The 20,230-nt window shown below is 33.0% G+C and overlaps 1 protein-coding gene across 9 annotated transcripts in view; it reads left to right on the top strand.

Moving 5' to 3' along the window:
- Window positions 1-20,230, top strand: part of LOC114340960 (serine-enriched protein) — a 207,726-nt gene that overhangs the window by 147,776 nt on the left and 39,720 nt on the right. The window contains exon 9 of one of the 9 annotated variants that reach the window (XM_050645442.1): window positions 11,413-11,793. The exons of the other annotated variants lie outside the window; for them this stretch is intronic. Within the exon in view, the coding sequence (XP_050501399.1) occupies window positions 11,413-11,442 (30 nt within the window). The 3' untranslated portion in view covers window positions 11,443-11,793. Of the gene's footprint in view, window positions 1-11,412; window positions 11,794-20,230 lie in introns of those variants that run through there. 9 annotated transcript variants of the gene reach the window in all.

The raw sequence follows: 20,230 nt of genomic DNA, 5'->3' as shown, positions 1-20,230 counted from the left end.
TGGCTGCTGCTCTGAACAGTTGTAATGAACTACAGTTAAACCATTCTCTAAGGTTCCTCAGCCAGGAGATGCGTCTTCTTCCTATGCTTCTTCTTCCTTGGATCCTTCCTTGCATAATAACTCTCAGCAGCTCATATTTCTCTCCTCTGGTAATGTGACCCAAATATTCTAGTTTTCTTGTTTTTATACTGTTCAAAATTTCTAACTCCTTATTTAAACGTCGTAGCACTTCAACATTGGTAATCCTTTGAACCCACTGAATTTTCAACATTCTTCTGTAACACCACATTTCGAACGCTTCTATTTTTCTTATGTAGGGGAAGGTGGGGCAAAATGATCCCCCTATGGAAAAAAATTATGTAAAAAAATCTGCAAATATTGTAACATCCGCCTTTTACTCAGGATGATGTACACAATTTATCTACCTAAAACTCTATATGATTTGGAGGAAGTTTTATTAATACAACAAAAAACATCATGTTTACAAAAAAGTGCGAAAGGATCGCTTTACCCCTAACGTGCGGGTAAAATGATCCCTATGAAAAAGAATCGTACAAAAAGGAACATTAAGCTTTTTACGTAACAGGACATGCTAAACACTAAAGTAATACAAGTAGAAAAAGTTATAGACTAAGTTTCCGTCGAACCATACCTAAAGGTGAGTCAGAACACATGTCACACACAAAAGTTGAATCTTCTTCGTCGACTCCAGCGCACTGATCATGGGCCCACTTTGAACAGGTGGAACGCTGGATCCATCCTTCTCCTCCTGCAGATCTAGAATACTCCTCGGAGCAATATAGACATATTGCATTTTGATCATCATCTTCTGTATCTGAAAAACTAGAAATATTTTGTTTCTTCGCCTTGACTGTTTTATTAACTACCTGAATGGCCCTTTTCTTTTTTCCTTTTGTTTCTTTCATCTTAATGTTATCTTCAAGTGCATCTTTATACGGCGTGCTTGTTAAAACTGAACTTCCACAAGACTTTCTTTGGGTGGTGTTGCGTTTGACTTTAATTTTTGGAAGCGGATAGCAATCTTGAGGTTTTACAGAAAATGACAAATTTGCTTCATCTCGAATCAACTCGTCCGCGTGATGCGAACTAGGTCCTGGTATTGGATTTCTGAATGGATCATCAGGTTGAGGTAGTTCTTCAAGTGTCTCATCGGTTACTTGTGCAGCTAAAAAATCACTTTCCTGGAAAACTTCAGGTTCATATGGAGAAATTCCTGTTTTACGGAATCCGTTAATTCCGTTGGCTGGTATACAGATTTTAGATAACCTTCGCAGAATATTTGACTAATTTGAAACACGGTAACCGTTCTTCCAGGGTGATTATTTAACCACTTTTCCAGTGCCTGGTCTAAATAAGCACTCATAGGACCCATAACTGCAACATCCAGAGGCTGGAGCTTGTGTGTGCAGTGATGGGGAAGACATAATATAGTCACAAAATTTGCTCTGGCTTTCAAAATAACATCAAGATTTCTTGTATGCGACAAATGCCCATCTAATATGAGTAGAACTAGATCATTCTCACTGGGTTTTAAAAAGGACAGAAAGTGATCAAACCACTGTGTAAAAACTTCTACTCGCATCCATCCACTATCATTGCACGTAAAAACAGTACCTGGAGGTGCACCATCTGTTAGCTCTGCCTTCATTCGTTTTCTGTTAAAAATCAGCATCGGTGGCATAAAACTTCCAGCAGCTGATACGCAAATAACTGCTGTTGTTGAAACACCGCGCTCAGCTGAAGTCACACGGGATACTTACTTGCTTTGAGCCTTTTCTGGCTAAAATTTTTGAGTTACGACCAGGGACAGTAGAAATTGAAGTCTCGTCGACATTGTAAATCCTGTGAGGTGGATAGTTATGTTTGGTAAAAACATCTTTAACAAGATTAAAAAACTTTGTGACAACAGGTTTATTGAAAGCTCTCGCTCTGGTGGCTGAAGTAGCTTCAGGACATCTTAGGGAAATCTCTGGGTGTCTTTTTCTAAACCCATATAACCAGTCTTTACCAGCTGCCTTTTCAACGTGCGAAAACTTGTGAGGAATCTTATTTTGTTCAGCAAGTTGATAAGCCAGTTGTCGCAAATCCCTTGGTGTTAACCCATACATCCTACTTTCAAGATCCAACATGTGTGCTACTAATTCTTGTTCTTGTTCAGGCGAAAAAACTAGTCTCCACCTCCCAAGTGATTTTTTTTCTTTTTTGGCAACTTTATTTTTATCCGCAGCACGCCGTTTAAGTGCTGCAGTTTTGACAGGCATTCCCTTTTTAACTTCTTCCAATGCATTTTTTATATGGACTGGATCCCAGCTTTGTCTATCAGTCTTACGTTGATATGTGCGTGGCATTCTGAAACAAATAAGAAATCTTTAACGACTGTGATTTGATTAAAAATAAAAAATGTACATTTTATGAGATAAGGGGTAAAATTATCCCACTCGCGAGCAGGATCATTTTACCCCGCAGTAGAGGGATCATTTTAACCCATTATACACCAAATATCCTAACCTTGAATATAGCCTAAAACATTAATAAAATAAATGAACTTACATTTCAATACAGCTATTTAACCTCAACGAGTAATGCCCAACACAATCACTTTTCAATTATTAAATCACTAGATATTAATCGTAAATTTAACAGCTTTTTAGGTCGGGGTGGAAAAATTTTAACCTTCGCTTGTTGCTTGTCTGGTCGGAACTAAATCCCGGTCGGCTGTACCGCATATTGAAAGGTGGTGCAAGCTGCATAAGTTGTCATATCTCAGTACTTCGGTAGATTTGCGAATACGGCCAGAAAACGAGGGATCATTTAGACCCGAAGGGATCATTTTACCCCATTCTCCCCTATATGCGGTCTTCAGTAAAAACATGACACAACCAGCACATATTAGTATAAACGGCATTTAAATTGAAAAAGTATCGAGTTACAAATACTTGTGAACTTTAATAAACGAAACTGGACACCAAAACAATGAAATAAAAAGACGTATCGAAATTGCCAGAGCCACCTTCATAAAGATGAGAAAATTCTTCTGCAACAGAGATATAAGCATCCCTCTACGATTAAGAATGTTTTTAAGAGGCTAACAGAATACCATAAAAAATATTGAAAGTTTCGAGATGTGGTGCTACTGTTGAATACTGTTGTAAGTTGGGTTGAAAGAGTCACAAACCTTAAAGTAATACGAAGGATAGGAAAAGACCCAGAAATGTTGTTAACGATAAAACGAAGAAAACTCGAATATTTGGGTCACCTGATGAGAGGACATAAATACGCATTACTTCAAAATATACTGCAGGGAAAAATAGAAGAAAAACGTAATCCAGGCCGTAGAAGAATGTCATGGTTGCGAAAATTGAGAGAGTGGTTTGGCTGCACCAATAATGAACTTTTTAGGTCAGCTCTAAACAAGGTCAGGATAGCCTTGATGATTTTCAATCTCCGATAGAAGTGACACAAGAAGACGAAGATATGTTTAAATAGTTTTGTCATTGATAAGAATGAGTTGTTCAAATCAGTATTGTTTTCAAATAGGCTTTTAGGTATTGCTTCAAATAGCGAATTGAAATTCACTTTTCATTACAAAATATTAAAACGTTGTGGAAAAATTTTTGGGTTACATAGTGGACATGTTCCATAAGTCTCGTATCATAATATGTATCACAACAAATAATATACTGAATGGCCATATCAATCATTGTTACAGCCAATGAAAAAAGAATCTTATTGAAACAATAAAGCGCACAAAAAGGGCGAATATGATACTTTAGAAAAAGCAGAAAAATGAAACCAATTGTATTGGACGTCGTTAATGAATCCCTATACTCCAGGCTGTGGGTGAAAAAACGTGATATAATTCAGAAATTTTTGAAACCTATCAGGTGTTGTAAAGGACGATGCCAGGAATAACTTCTACTAAAATGTAACCAAAAATATTGTGCGCTTTTTTTATTGCGATTTTCATTTGTTAAATTTGCAATTTTTAATGATTTTTAATTTTGCAGCTTAGGATATTGATTTTAGAGAAAAACTTTTTAATAAAAAGTTGTAGTAAATTAAAAAACCTACAATTTGAGGTACGGTAAGTTTAGAAGATTTATAAAAAAAATTGAAATTTTCTACAACCAACTGAAGCCGAGATAATTGTTTTTTTTTCTTAAATCGTAGTGCCTTTATTTATAACAATTAAGAAATTATTTTACAGTCATTGACTAAAGAAAGTCTTATATTATCTTAAAATAAAAATTATTATAAAATATAATTACATTTAATTATTAAAAATTATTTTTAAAATCGGTGCTTTTGCGAGCGGCCGAATTTTGCAAATCGCCCGGCTCCCTTCAAATCCGCGCGGTCGGAAAATTTTTACGTAACTTGTATTAAATTTTGACAGAAAACAATTTAATAATATTACCATTATAATATACAGTCTATTTACCGCGGTATTTGTTTTTCTTGATAAACTTTTATATGTGAAATCCAAAAAGAATAGTCACTACAAGAAGAAAAAGTTTTATATTGTATATTATAGTAAGAAGTAACATTATTATTATTATATTTATATAACAATGAAAAAATTAAAAATATAGTTATATACTTCATATACAGGGTGTTTCATTAATAATTGTCCATATAGTAACTGGCGAACCTTAGCACAAAATACGAAGATTTAACCTAAAACACTTAAATAAAATGTGGTTCCTTACTGAGTTACAGGGTGTTTTATCTAAAAATTTAAAAACTATTTTTGCTCAGCATTTTAAAACTATTTAAAGTATCCTTTTCATACTTGGCAGAAAGTACGACTACTAGACACCCTACTAAATTATGATAAACAAACGTTTCTAGCTACTACCAGAGGCGCACGACAGGGGATGGTGAATGGTTGACCCTTCTCAAATTCTACGCCACTGGATGAATTACTATTTTAGTGCCATTTTTAAATTCTCCAATACTTTCTACGTAAATAATATACTCTTCATTGGTAACGATTAAGTCATTAGTTTTCGAGATATTAGAAGTTAAATATAAAACGGCACAGTTATTTTAATTTATGAATGATTCATATGATTAAAATTTAAAAATTATTTGTACCCAGTACTTTAAAACTATTTGGCGTATCCTTATCATACTTGGCAGAAAGTGTAGGTACTGTAGATCGTACTAAATTAAGATAAATAAACGTTTCTAGCTACTACCAGAGGCGTACGACAGGGGATAGTGGCTGGTCGACCCTTACCAAATTCTACGCCACTGACGAAATTGCTATTTTAGTGTAATTTTTTGATTTTGCAATACTTTTTAGTTAAATAATATACTGTTCATTCGTAACGATAAAATGATTAGTTTTCGAGATATTTGAAATTAAAAATGAAGCGACACAAAACACTGATCAAAATAACCGTGTCATTTCATTTTTAACTTCAAAGATCTCGAAAACTAATGACTTTATCGTTACAAATGAAGAGCATATTATTTTCATAGAAAGCATTGGAGAATCCAAAAATTGAACTAAAATAGCAATTTCGCCAGTGGCGTAGAATTTGGAAAGGGTCAACCATTCACTTTCCCCCGTCGTACGCCTCTGGTAATAGCCAGAAACGTTTGATTAACATAATTTAGTAGTTTGTACAATACCTATACTTCCTGCCAAGTATGAAAAGGATACGTCGAATAGTTTTAAAATTATGAGCAAAAATAGTTTTTAAATTTTTAGATAAAACACCCTGTAACTCAGTAAGGAACCACATTTTATTTAAGTGTTTTAGGTTAAATCTTCATACTTTATGCTAAGGTTTCTCCAGTTACTATATGGACAATTATTAATGAAACACCCTGTATAGGTATGTATCATTTTTGTAACATTATTTCTTCAGAAATGAAATTTCACATATAAAAGTTTATCAAGAAAAACAAATAGAGTGGTAAATAGACTGTATATTATAATGGTAATTATAAATTGTTTTCTGTCAAAATTTAATACAAGTTACGTAAAAATTTTCCGACCGCGCGGATTTGAAGCAAACCGGGCGATTTGCAAAATTCGGCCGCTCGCAAAAGCACCGATTTTAAAAATAATTTTTAATAATTAAATGTAATTATATTTTATAATAATTTTTATTTTAAGATAATATAAGTCTTTCTTTAGTCAATGACTGTAAAATAATTTCTTAATTGTTATAAATAAAGGCACTACGACTTAAAAAAAAACAATTATCTCGGCTTCAGTTGGTTGTAGAAAATTTTTATTTTTTTATAAATCTTCGTTTTGTCTTCAGCAACAATAATCTTTTAGTTAGAAACTCATAGGATGTACAGGACCGCTTCAGCTCTAAATGTTTATAACGAAATTTGCCCCCTTATTTTCAAACCCAAAAATTATCTCGGCTTCAGTTGGTCGTAGAAATTTTTTATTTTTTTATAAATTTTCGTTTCATCTTCAGCCACAATAATCTCTAAGTTAAAACTCATAGGATGTACAGGGCCGCTTCAGCTCTAAATGTTTATAACGAAATTTCCCCCCTTATTTTCAAACCCAAAAATTTGAAGTTTAAAAATGTTTTACGCATTTATTTACATCAGAATATGAAAATATAACTCTTTAGAAGGAGATTAGATGTTTCACCAACTCCCTACGATTTTTTTTTCAAAAAGTTATAGCCTTCGACATTTGACCTCGTGGGATAAACAATTTATAATATCTAAGCAACAAATTCGTTAATCTGGCTTTACAATTTTTTTTATGTTTGGAATTGAAAGATCTTCATTTTAAAGCTTTAAAAAATAAAAAAAATATTTGTACAATAAATATTGCAATTGTAAAAAACAGCCATTTTGGATTTTCGCAGGCTGTTTTGCAACAACCAATTAACCAAATTAAACTTACGTACCTCAAATTGTAGGTTTTTTAATTTACTACAACTTTTTATTAAAAAGTTTTACTCTAAAATCAATATCAAAAATCATTAAAAATTGCAAATTTAACAAATGAATATCGCAATAAAAAAAAGCGTACAATATTTTTGGTTACATTTTAGTAGAAGTTATTCCTGGCATCGTCCTTTACAACACCTGATAGGTTTCAAAAATTCCTGAATTATATCCTGAAATCGACCTATTTTTCACCCACAGCCTGGGGTACTAATAATAAAGCCGGCCACTCACGATACTGCGGTGTCGTTCGACAAAATCGTCGATGATATCAATTCTGCAGTACTACTGCAGTATCGAAACCAGTTTCTCTGTGGTAAAATTGTAACGATTTTGTTGGATACACGGTCACACACGATCAAAATTTTTGCCAATTAGTCGAATTCAACAAAATTGAACCACACCGCAGTATCGTGAGTGGCCAGCTTAATATGAACACTATCGATTCTGCTACAGAATTCAAGGTTATGTTCAAGGTTGGCAGGCTTAAACCGCATGCTTGAAACTTTGGTTTAAACCAACTGGTTTTTTAAGAAAAAACCTTTGTGCTAGTGCAGTTGAAACTTCGAAACGCAATTCAAATCGGCTTATTACTATTAAAAATGTATTACTATTAAACTTGTTAACCTATTAAATTTATTACCAACGAATTATTACTATCAAAAATTATTTCAACATTCAACAAATACAAAACTTATGCAAAACCATTGCAAAACTCCAATGAACAATGGGACCAATGTCAATATTTATAGTTCTACAATTGCTCACTTTGGCGCTGCATTCTTATTTTCGGTTGCCTATACAGTAGGATGGATCGAAAAAAACTTTTTTTCGGATTTGATAATGGCCCTTGTGGCAAAAGTTGCCATTCATAAAAGTAAGTTTTTTGCCAAAAAAATTTTTTTTACATCAACCCCTTCGGGTGCCCCAACCTCCTAAAAAAAAATTTTTTTTTTGGAAAAATTTTTCGATACGGCCCTATATGTAAACTCTTCTTGAATGTTTAAAAAGTCTGTGTTCAAAATTTGGAGGCTCTCGGAACATTTTTGGAGGTGCCCCAAAGACCTAACGGAAAATAAAAAAATCCTATTTCATGTAGATAATACAATTTTAGCTGAAATCTAAACAAATTAACGAAATAATACATTTATTGACGGTAATACGACTCGTTACATTTCTATAAGGTAATATTAAATATTAAAAGTGAGTGTAGGAACAATAATGTAGGTAAGAAAAATAAAACTAACAATTCAACAAAACACTTAAGCTGCCAAAACGTATTTAACTTAAAAGGAACGTGTACCGATTTACAAAAAATATGTTATTATTAACAAATATTTAACTTATAACGTATATTATTATTAAAAGGAACAAAAGGTTATTTAAACTTAAATTCTGACTTAGAATTAAATGATTTCATTAGCTTCCTGGACTCGATTCGAGATTTTATGAAACCATCTCGTTTTTCCTCTCCACAAACTTTAGATGATGCCTCTGTAACTAAATGTACACATCTTTCAGTGGCCTGAGTGTGGCAGGGGAACTTGGACAAATCTAGAAAGGGTGCTGCAGTTTCTTGACCAGATACAAAACTTTCCAGGTCCTCGTCGGAGACGTGCTTTATTATTGGTGGTTCTGACCTATCTGTTTCATACCAGTAAATTATATCTGTATAATCCTCTGCTTGCATGTTTAAAGGAGGTACGCGAAATTGTCTGACAGATGTTGAATTTTTGTTCGCTTTTCTAGAAGCAATTATTCTGCGGCAGGCTAACTTGCGGATGTGCTCTCTGGTATCTGCCAACATCGCTAGAAGCAGGTTCTCTGAGTGGCCAAAATAGCCATTCCTTTGTATTACCCCATCTACTATCTTCCTTAAATCAGTCGGCATATATCTTGAATATGCAATCAATCTCCACAAATGTCGTGGACCTTCAGAACACAATGGCTTACATTTGATACTGAACCATAATGGACCATACACTTTCATGATAAATTTAGCTAAGTGTACCAGATTTTCGGAGGGATGCTCCGATGCGACATATAACCGAAGGATTCTACTCGCCGTTGTCACCCATCTTGAATGTACGACTGGACTGGTTTAATCCTCGCAAGGTCTTCGCTGCATTCTCCAGATGATACTGCATGCAACATAACATACAAATATTGCTGATCAGTACTCAAAATCTTTCTATCTAAATCAGGAATAGTGTTACTCACAATTTTCGAGAATCTGACTAAAGGGAGGGTTTCACAAGCTTGTATTGATTTTCCAATGGCACCAGAGAAAGCTTTCGGACCTTGAGTAACACCATCAAGTTGGATTAAAAGGTGGCGTAACGGAAGTTCGTTTAGATGTAACATGCAAATAAACCACTGAAGAGGGCGATTTAGGGCAATTTCTAGTAGTCTTATTATTCCTGCGTTTGTCCCTGTGTTGACATTGGTGCCATCACATCCAACTGCTATTAACGATTCAGTCGATACTTCTTTTCTATTAAAGAAATCCAATATTGCATCTTTGATGACGACAGCTGATCCAGACGATACGGCTAAATGGCCGAGGTAAATGGAACCTGGCTCTTTTACCAAGGATATATGTTCCTCTGTGATGATACTATAGTAATACTTATCGCCCTTCTTAGTTTGTGTCAGGGATTTATCCTTCCGTCCATCAAAATATAATGCTTCTACTACCTCCATGTTCTCATTTTGCAATTCTTTCCTGTGCTTTTCCCTTTCCCGACGAACTTTATTTCGATCTATTATTTTGGAAGTGTCCTGTTCATTAATGATGCCCAAATCTTGTAACAGAGCGGAAGAAAGTGATGCAGCGCTTCTGTCTGAAACACCGTAACGATCGCACTCCCTAGCAAAAGCTGTGAGATTTACCCTTATTTGCAAATTTGTAACGTTTTCAGATGTGGAAGAACAACAGGGCTGGGGATCAGAGTCAGACAACTTTCCAGGATCAGTCCTAGTCTCATTCTCAGAGTCTCCTGGCTCAGATGCAGTATCTCTAGACTTTAATTTTGGGCGTTTTTCAAAAATTGTTCTTCATGTTCTTGAGATCGTTCCATCATTCTTTGGTTTCTTTTTGCTAATTTCCTGGATGATGCTACATCAATTGATCCTATTACAAATTCCCTTTCTTGTGCTGGAATCTTCTTCTCTTTGGAGCAATGGCAATCGTTGAGGTCTTTACATTTACAACTAGCAATATCAAAGAGAGTTTCCTCCCAGCTAAGTTTTAAATCTGTAAGCTTCTTTGTCTAGCTTTCAGATTGCTGCCTGCCCTTATATGGTTTGAGTAGAGTCCTATAGTCAGTATTCAATTTTTTTACTTTCTCAGTAACTTTTTTAAATGTAATTGTTGGAACCGATGACTTCTTCCAGATGTTCACTAGAGTGTTTACAGTTTCTGTTGCTATTATTGAAGCTGGTGGATCTTTGCCTGCCATGATGCCTTTTTTCTCATTCCTGACAAACAAGTAGTGTCGAATTATATCCGCATTCGTGGGAAGTCTTAGCTGGGACATCTCGGCAAGGGTTGCAAAGATAGGACAAAGGGTGGTTTTCCTGGTAGGTGTTCTTGCGCTCATTTTACTTTGTTTGGTATCTGAAACAAAAGCAACTATTATAATATTTTTAACTATAGAAATTTAATTAACTTGAATAAAACGAAATAATGTGAAAAGTAACCAAAATATATTTGAAAGTCAAAATAAATAAAAACACATATTTCTTTACGTAACTGGGGCACCTCCAAAAATGTTCCGAGTGCCTCCAATTTTTGAACACACACTTTTTAAACATTCAAGAAGAGTTTACACGTAGGGCCGTATCGAAAAATTTTTCCAAAAAAAAAACTTTTTTTAGGGGGTTGGGGCACCTGAAGGGGTTGATTTAAAAAAAAATTTTTTTGGCAAAAAACTTACTTTTATGAATGGCAACTTTTGCCACCCGGGCCATTATCAAATTCGAAAAAACGTTTTTTTCGATCCTACCTACTATACAGATACCCATACAACAACTCCGGATCGGAGATGGTAGGAACCGTTCACTACACGGTTATACGTTCAAGACCGATTTCTTCTCAAATACCATTTCGATGACCCCTCACCTGGCATCCATCGGTAGGGGAGGGAGTCTAGTAGGAGTGCGTTGGAGCTGATGCGCGCTCTGTACCTTGCCAGTGTACCGCTGAGATGCTCATCGTTACAAACTGCAATATGTCAACAAGCAACATTTTTGTTCTTCAGAAACCCATCTGTAAATCATGAGGCAGACTAATTCTGATAGTCATATGAGAAATACAGTAGAATATACTTTAATAGCTTTCGCATTAACTCATCAATATAGCTATAATATCTACTAATTCATTTGTACTTAAAAATCGCAGCTTAATAATTATTTTAGGAAATGATTACCTGAAAGATATCGTTTTAATTGTTTCAGTATGCTGCAGGAACCCTGACGAATATTTAAAGTAGGGCATTGGAATTGATAACTTCGAATGCCAAGAGAAGTTGACAAATGCTACTACTACATCATTATTTTAAATTATGTTATTATACTATAAGATGCCATTGCAGAACCACTACGTCCATAAGTTAGTTAAAATCACATTTTTATATAAATTTAAGAATAAGAGATTACATTGATAACAGATTGCCACTTAAAAAGTGACCGCAAATAGTTTTAATAAATTAATGGTAATTCATTTTTGAAAAAAAAATCGTTTATGATGTAAGCGCGTGTTTATATTACCATATAGCTATTTTTTTTCTAATGCAACGATTAACGTGAAGTAAAGTTGGTATACATTTTAATTAAGAATTAAAATTCTAAAAAATCCAAAAGGATTACATTCATTGTTCAGAACGTTTTTGGACTTATCAGTCCATCATCAGTGAACCTAAAAGCAAGTATTCCCACTTAATAAAATTGAAAAAGATTTGAATGTTAAAAATTGAAAAATGTGGTTAAGATTACTTATTCCGTGTTCTTGCAAAATAGTCACAATGCCAAACACTGGTTGGGTTAAATGTTCAAACTACATTATAAATACAAGAAAATAATGTGACTTATAGTCGATGGCAATAAATTGCCTCCAGGAACATGTGAATACTCTACTTTTACATAGTTTTTTATTATATCTGCTTTGGACCACGTTAAGTCCGCCAAATGGTATTTAAGATTGCGGAAATACTTTAAATGTCAATTACATTTACATCCAGGAAAGGCAATTTGTAATGTGTTGACCAATATTAGGATCCAATGTAAATTTCCATATTCTCCAAATTTCCATATTTACATTGGATCCTTACCTTGGTCAACACATTAAAAATTTCCTTTCCTGGATGTCAATGTCATTAACATTTGAAGTATTTCCGCATTCTTAAATACCATTTGGCAGACCTAACGTGGTACAAAGCAGATGTAATAAAAAACTATGTAAAACTAGAATATTCACATGGGCTCCAGGAGGCAATCCATTGTCATCAACTATGAGTTACATTATTTTCTTGTATTTATAATCAAGCGCGGCTCCTCCTTAGGGTCAATTGGTCAATGACCCCCCTAAAATAATCTCATAAAAATACCAATTTTATTAAAAATATCTTTTATCTAAAACTTCACTCTGAAATATAAAATTCTCTCTCAGCAGTCTGCATTGGCAAAACAAATATAATAGATATAATAACGTCGCGCCTCGCGCTATACACAAGCCCGTGGCTGGGCCGTATTTTAAATTGTCTATATACAGTTCTTATGGCTTATGGACAAATGCATGTAAAATAGAAAAGAGACGGCAGATAGCAATTTCGTGGGCGAGAGTGGGAGTGACCTTTCCGTCGTATACCTCTAGTAGAGTCGACGGCCTCACGTTTAGTTAGTTACCGTCTGCTGACCGCACTTCACGGCAGGTCTATATCGATCGCGGCGTATTTGCGTAATTTATTTTGTTTTGTTGGATTTTTTTGTGATTGTAACAAAAACAAGATGAGTGTTGTTGACGAAATAATTGCCTTAAAATCTGCTGGAACACTAAATTATGAACGGCGGCTTGAGAAAAAAGAAAGTGGTCGACCAAAACCAAACATGAATTTAAAACAAACAACAAAGGATAGGGGTAAGGACATTCAAAGATATTTTAAAGAATCAATGTACAATTTGTGTGATTGGATTTGTGGCTGCAGTGTGAGAAATGCATTTTTTTGCTATCCGTGTTTACTGTTTTCGAATGACGCTGTATGGGCGAAAAATGGAGTAACTGACATTAAGCATTTAAAAGTGAAAATTACAAAACATGCCTCTTCAACTACTCATATAAATTCATCAATGAGTTACGCAAGTTTAGGACGTGTTAACATAAGACAGCAACTTGATAGTGTATATCGTAAATCTGTGCATGACTTTAATGAATTGGTATCTAAAAATAGGTATATTTTAAACAAACTAATCGACTGTGTAAAATTTTGTGGAGTTTTCGAAATTGCATTGCGCGGTCATGACGAAAGTGACAGCTCCAATAATCGTGGAATTTTTCTGGGCCTTATCGATTTTGTTTCTGAACTGGATTTAATGTTTAAAGAACACATTGAAAAAAGTACAGTATTTAAAGGAACATCGAAAACAATTCAGAACGATATTTTAGAATCAATGTTAGCCATTGTGCATACTCATATCATGAAGGAGATTGGCCAGACAAATTTTGTGGCCATTCAAGTAGATGAGACCACAGACAGCTCCAATAAAACGCAGATGATTATCATATTGCGATATGTATTAACTGGTATTGTACATGAAAGATTTTGGAAATTTGTTAACCCCCTAGGTACTACAGCACAACATTTAACTAATGTAATATTGGAAGAACTTCAATTATTAAAAATTAATGAAGCACCTGAAAAATTGATTGCCCAAAGTTACGATGGTGCATCAGTCATGAGCGGTAAACTGGGAGGAGTACAAACAAAAATTAAAGAAATATACCCAAATGCACACTTCATTCACTGCTATGCCCATCAATTTAATCTTATCCTCCAAAAAGCGGCGAGTCAACACAAACCGATAAAAATATTTTTTGCAAATTTACACGGATTTTCGTCCTTTTTCGGCCGATCTCCAAAACGTACGATGGTTCTGGATAGAGTGGTTAAAGTAAGGCTACCTAAAGCTGCGCCTACTCGATGGGCTTTCAATACAAAATGTGTTGAAATTGTATACACTTATAAAGATGATTTAAAATCTTGCTTAGAGGAAATTATTGATGAGGAGCAAGATGGTAACAATATAAATCAAGCAACTGGTTTAAAAAGACATTTGGAAGATGAGCATTTTTTATTTTGGTTAAATTTTTTCCATAAAATAATGCCCCATGTTGATATATTGTTTAAACAATTGCAAATGCGAGACATTGATGTTATATCTGTCAAAAATTGTATCCTGTCTTTTAACAACAATATCCAAATAATTAGAAATACTATTTTGGAATCAGAAGTACCAAGCACATCAACAGCAAAAAAAAGAAAAACTACTGCAGAGGATCCAAAGCGACGAACTGCACTTGAAATTTGTGATATTATTATATCTGAAATAAATCACAGGTTTAGTTTCAATGATCATCTCATGATTTCACAGTTATTCTACATAGAGAAATTTGAAGCATACACTACCAACTTTCCGCAAAATATTTTAAAAATGGTGACGGCTAATTATCCCACAGTGAATATTTCCAAACTAAAATCGGAACTTGAAGTCTTATATTGTCGTGAGGATTTTCGCAATAGTGCTGGTGCAGTAGCCATACTTCAGCTTTTTATTAACATGAATTTGTCTGAAACATTTTCTGAAGCAGTGAAGTTATTAAATATTTTGTGCACACTCCCTATGACAACCGTGGAAAGTGAGAGATGTTTTTCTACTTTAAAAAGAGTAAAAACATTCCTGCGTAATACGATGGGACAACCTAGACTTAGTGCCTTGTCTATGCTGAGCATCGAGAAAACGCTTGTCAAGAGCATTCCAAATTTCAATGAGAAGGTCATAGACTATTTTGCAGAACTAAAGGATAGAAGAATTGACTTAAAATATAAAAATATTTAAAGTAAGTTTCGTTTTAATAAATTTACAATTTATTATACTATAAATATTCCTATCTATATATCAGTCAATAACCTGTTCATACCATTTTTCCTATATTTTTTAAAAGATTTACTCTAAAAAAAGACAAATTTAATTTTCGGAAAACTAGGGTAAATAGTATTGAGTTTTATCTAAGTCTGTATTTTTTATCTAAAATATAAATGCTAAAAGATCTTTTAAATACTTTAAAAAATCAACAGTTTGAAGTTTTCAAACCAAAATGACCCCCCTGAAGATTGACCCACGAGCCGCCGCTGTTTATAATGTAGTTTCAACATTTAACCCAAACAGTGTTGGGCATTGTGGCTACTTTGCAAGGACACGGACTAAGTAATCTTAACTACATTTTTCAATTTTTAACAGTCCAAATTTCACCCCTTTTTCAATTTTATTAAGTGGGATTACTTACTTTTAGGTTCATTGATGATGGACTAATAAGTCCGAAAACGTTCTTAACAATGAATGTAATCCTTTTGGATTTTTTAGAATTTTAATTCTTAATTAAATTTTATAGCAACTACCCCAGGGAGTTTTTTACTTCACGTTAAATAATTTAACTAGTTGGTATACAGCCAACTTTCGGGAACTATCCCGTTTTATTTAACAACGATATAAGGTTGCCCGCGAATAAATGGTCACAAATTAGGGTTGTCAGCTGTTAAAAATGCGAGCTATCAGAGATAAAGTGAAAGAAAGCTAGCGCGGAATGCCACTGGTTTGACAATGTTTGATGGCGAAGGCGAGTTGTTAAAGCAGTTATCTTGTAAAGCCAGGACGTTGTGCGCTAGCTTTCTTTCACTTGATCTCTGATAACTTGCTTTTCTAACAGCTAGCAACCCTAATCCGCGGCAATTTTTTCACAGGCGATCTTATATCATCGTATTAGTAAAAAAAATAGCTGTAATTTGATATAAAAAAATGAACCTACGTCATTAACAAAATTTTGTTTAAAAAATGAATTACTATTAATTTTATTTAATTAAAATTATTTGAGGCCACTTTTGACTGGCAACGTTTTATTCTCATATTATAAAAGTTATATGAAAATGTGATTTTAATTAACTAACATAAACTTAAGTGATTTTGCAATGGGATCTCGTACTATTATTGCTGTCTTAGTAAAAATAAGTTTTTAATTATTATGAAATTAAATTGTTTACTGAAAATAAAATATATAATTTGTTAATATTTATAAATATTATTACACTATTAAAAACTGTTATAAGCTTGTCGTTTTTTACCGTTGCTCGTTATTTTCGGCTGTAGGTAAGAAATACTGCGACTATAACCCCAGCACCAATATAAGGGAAGTGATGGGGACTTTTGCGGAATATATTGAATTTTACAAAATACCTGCAAATCTTCTGATGCGAGAAGTGAACCCCTTGGGTTTGATTGCCGATGATATAATTGTGAACGCGTTGGCTTATCAGGTGCAGTACTCGGTGTCTAATATATCAAAGGACTTTTGAAAAGAAATTTTATAAGTAAAAATATCAGTTCAAAAATATTTCTTTTACTTTTTTGGTTTTTATTATAAAGTTTTATTAATCAGTATTAATGTTTTTATTTGACACTCTTCTTGATATTAGAATTATTTGAGCTATCCATTATTGTGCTTTATAGACATTTGATGAAAGAGCGGTCATATATCGCTAGAAGAAAACATTGTTAACATATAGAATGCAAACGTTAGATCTTGATACTTATTTCGTACTCATTTCAGACCAAATGTTAATACACAATTAGCTTTATTGCATACTATGTCTCAAGAAATTTAAAAATGAGTTTCTAACAATTATTACAATTTGCGATGTATTAACATATAGAAAAGGTAATAAAAAAATGAAATGTCTTTTGCACTTTTAACTCATAATTCATACAATTGTAAGTAAATTAAGCTCCCTACCTAAATATTTTAAAATAATAATATAAATTTAGATTATATATTGATGATTTTTTTAAATCCATTTGATTTATTTCTAAAATGAAAAACTTTTTTTAGTTCGTCTCCCCCGAACATTTCTTGCGATTTTCAATAATTAATTGTTTCATTTGACTTACTGATCCATATTCCTTATATTACTGACATGAAGAATCTACTGACATGACTTTCTGAGGCATGTCATATTTTACTAGTCAGTTCTTGTAGAAAGCGTTCTTAAAACCAAATTGTGACTCGTTGATTTCTGCTTCGCACTTGTTGTAGATTCTGTTATATTATATGATTTTGGTGAAGACTTTGGTTTTGGTGATATGATTAATTAGGCTTATCAGTCTATGTTGGTTACACAATTTAGTGTTTGGGTTTTTAGGTATGGCCACGAAGGCTGATTGTAACCAATTTTCCGGAATTCTACCGCTGTCGTATATAATATTATTAAAAAGAGTTGTTAAGGCTTCTAGGAATGAATTGTGCTAAGAGTTTTAGCACTTCAGCATGAATATTGTAAGGTTCTGGAAATTTGTTATTTTTGAGGGACCGTATTGCTTTTTCTACTTCTGAATTGAGAATGGAAGGACTATTTTCGGTAATTTCAATTGAGTAATTATTACGGTAGTCTGAAGCAAACAGGTTTTCAACATATTGCTTCCATATTTCTAGAATCTTTGTTGGTTCTGAGATCAAAATTCCGTTGGTGTCAAGTATATACGCTGCTGAGTTGTTGTATTTGCTTTTATTTGTCATTTCTTTTATATTCTTGTGCATGTTTTGGTAATCGTATTTCTTTTCGCATTGTTCAATTTCTTTGCATTTTTCCGACAGCCATCCCTCTTTAGCTTCTCTGATTTTTGTTCTAATTTTTTTGCATAATTCTCGATACTTTGGTTCGTTTTTGTTTTTGTACTTCCGTCGCTCTTTCTTCATGTCTGGGATATCCTCAGTCATCCATTCCCTTTTCTTCACTTTTTCTTGTTTCAATGTTGTCACATGTTGTCTGTATAGTTTATACAAGAAGATATTTCAGATTAATGCAGAAGATCATTGGTCATACTCATATACCTCATATACTAGAAGGGATTTAATATACCAAAGGGTCCATTAGCTTATTTTTATAAGAACAATAATATATATACTGGAAAGAAATATTGAGCAATATCAACCAAAGCAGCAGACAGCTTTAAGAAGCATTACAGAACAACAGAACACTTATACACAGTCAAACAAATAATAGAAAACACAAATGAGTATAGTACACCTTTAAGGTCGGCCTTTGTGGGTTTCAAGAAATCTATTGGCATATTTCAAGAAATCTTGGCTCTATTGAAACAAACCCAATAATTCCTGCCATGCAAAATGCCAGAATTGATGAACGATTTATTAATCTCATTAAAAAGATCTATAGTAAAACAAGCTTAAAGATGCAGCTACGTGAATTGACAGAACAAGTTATCTACGATACAAAGAGAAGTAAGACAAGGGGATATAATATGACCTAAAATCTTTACTGTAACACTTGACAATATTTTTAGCGAATTAGAATGAGACAACCTGGGAATGAATACAGCATAAGTAAGACTTAAAAATCTGATGTTCGCTGATGTCGTTATTTAGTTCGCGTATGAAACAAAAATTGGAAAATACTAGAAAATTTACGCCAAAAAGCAAGGAATGTTCGATTTAAAAAAATACCACAAAGAGCAAGTATATGACCAACGAACAAAAAGAGCACCAAATAATAAAAGTATATTACAGCGGATAATAATTATCATTCAATATGATAACTACATTTCTTTCAAATTTAAAATGTTTGGCTCAAATAATTAATAAATAATATAAATATTTTTTATTTTTTGAAATTCTACATCATTATCTATTCATTTAACTACTGTTCTGGCATCTGTTTTTTTTATAATTATGTGACTAATAATATTTTCCTTCCATTTCATTAACAAAATTTAAATTAATTTCATCATCTAAAATTATACTCTTGTTAGAATATTCACTCAAATGTGTAAACCATTTTATAACTTTTTTTTAGTTTTTGAACTACATTTTTACTTTTTAAGTAAGGTTTTTCAAAAGTTCATCTGGGTGTTAACTGTTATCGATAGAAATGCTAGAACATAGTATATAGTATAAACTAATCGCAAATAAAATAGGTTAAAAAATAAATTTAATATTAAATAAGAATTGAGATACTTTACGAACTTCAATCAATCTAAAAAAATATATTTTTTTTGTTTTTTCCTGTTCCACAAATTTGCGGTTTTCAAGTTAATGTATTTTTTGTATATTGTAATCATACAGTGTATCTGTATCTTCAAGGGAATCTAAAAGTACTTAAAGGAGATAATATTTAAGAAACACAGTTTAAGCTTTAATTTCGATAGAGAAACCACCACCATTCGCTTATGCACATTTCATCCTTTTGGACTCCTTAGAGTGACTTGTACTCTCTGAGAGAGCACATCACGTGTATTTAATAGTTATTTATGATATAAGTGTCAAAAGTACACGTTTAAGGCACGCATGTGAAAATTTGCAGAATGAGCGCTAGCGAGTTCTGCAATTCACATGAGTGCCTTAAAAATGTACTTCTTAACACGCATATCATACAATATTTTTTCGACAAACGTAATTACAGCACAATATCTACAAAAACTTTTACTTGAACTTGACTGATATTCCATTTTTATATTTTTTTGACATTACATCAAAATTCCCTATACGGTCAATACGAATTGCAGTGCCATAAAAATTTTAAAGCACTAGTGCCTTAAAGTAGCATTTTTAACGCTCGTATAGAGTGCTAAAAATTGCATTTTTAACACGGTTGTAGAAAAAAAAAGTTTTCAGAGCATCTCAAACTTATTATAATATTAAAATAGATAAAAATCGATACAAAATATACAGGTATTTTAATAATCTATTAAAAAATCCAACACACAACTAGAGGGTAAGGGAGCGATCGTTTCTAAACTATTTCTTTAATGCTTTTTGGGTAGGTACTTATTTATTTTTTTTTTAGTGATTCATTGCTTAGATGTTTAATGTTAGGTTATGAATGTGCACAGCATGGGACTTTGTGTAAAATTTATGTAAACTAGTACTTTATGTTATCTGGATATATTAAATTGATGTTATACTAAACTTTATTCAGTGTATAAATCTTTTGAAAAA

Source organism: Diabrotica virgifera, chromosome 3 (assembly GCF_917563875.1).
Source record: "Diabrotica virgifera virgifera chromosome 3, PGI_DIABVI_V3a".
NCBI lineage: Eukaryota > Metazoa > Arthropoda > Insecta > Coleoptera > Chrysomelidae > Diabrotica > Diabrotica virgifera.
Note: the sequence above shows the minus strand (reverse complement) of the source record. Positions and strands in the feature narration are given on the sequence as shown.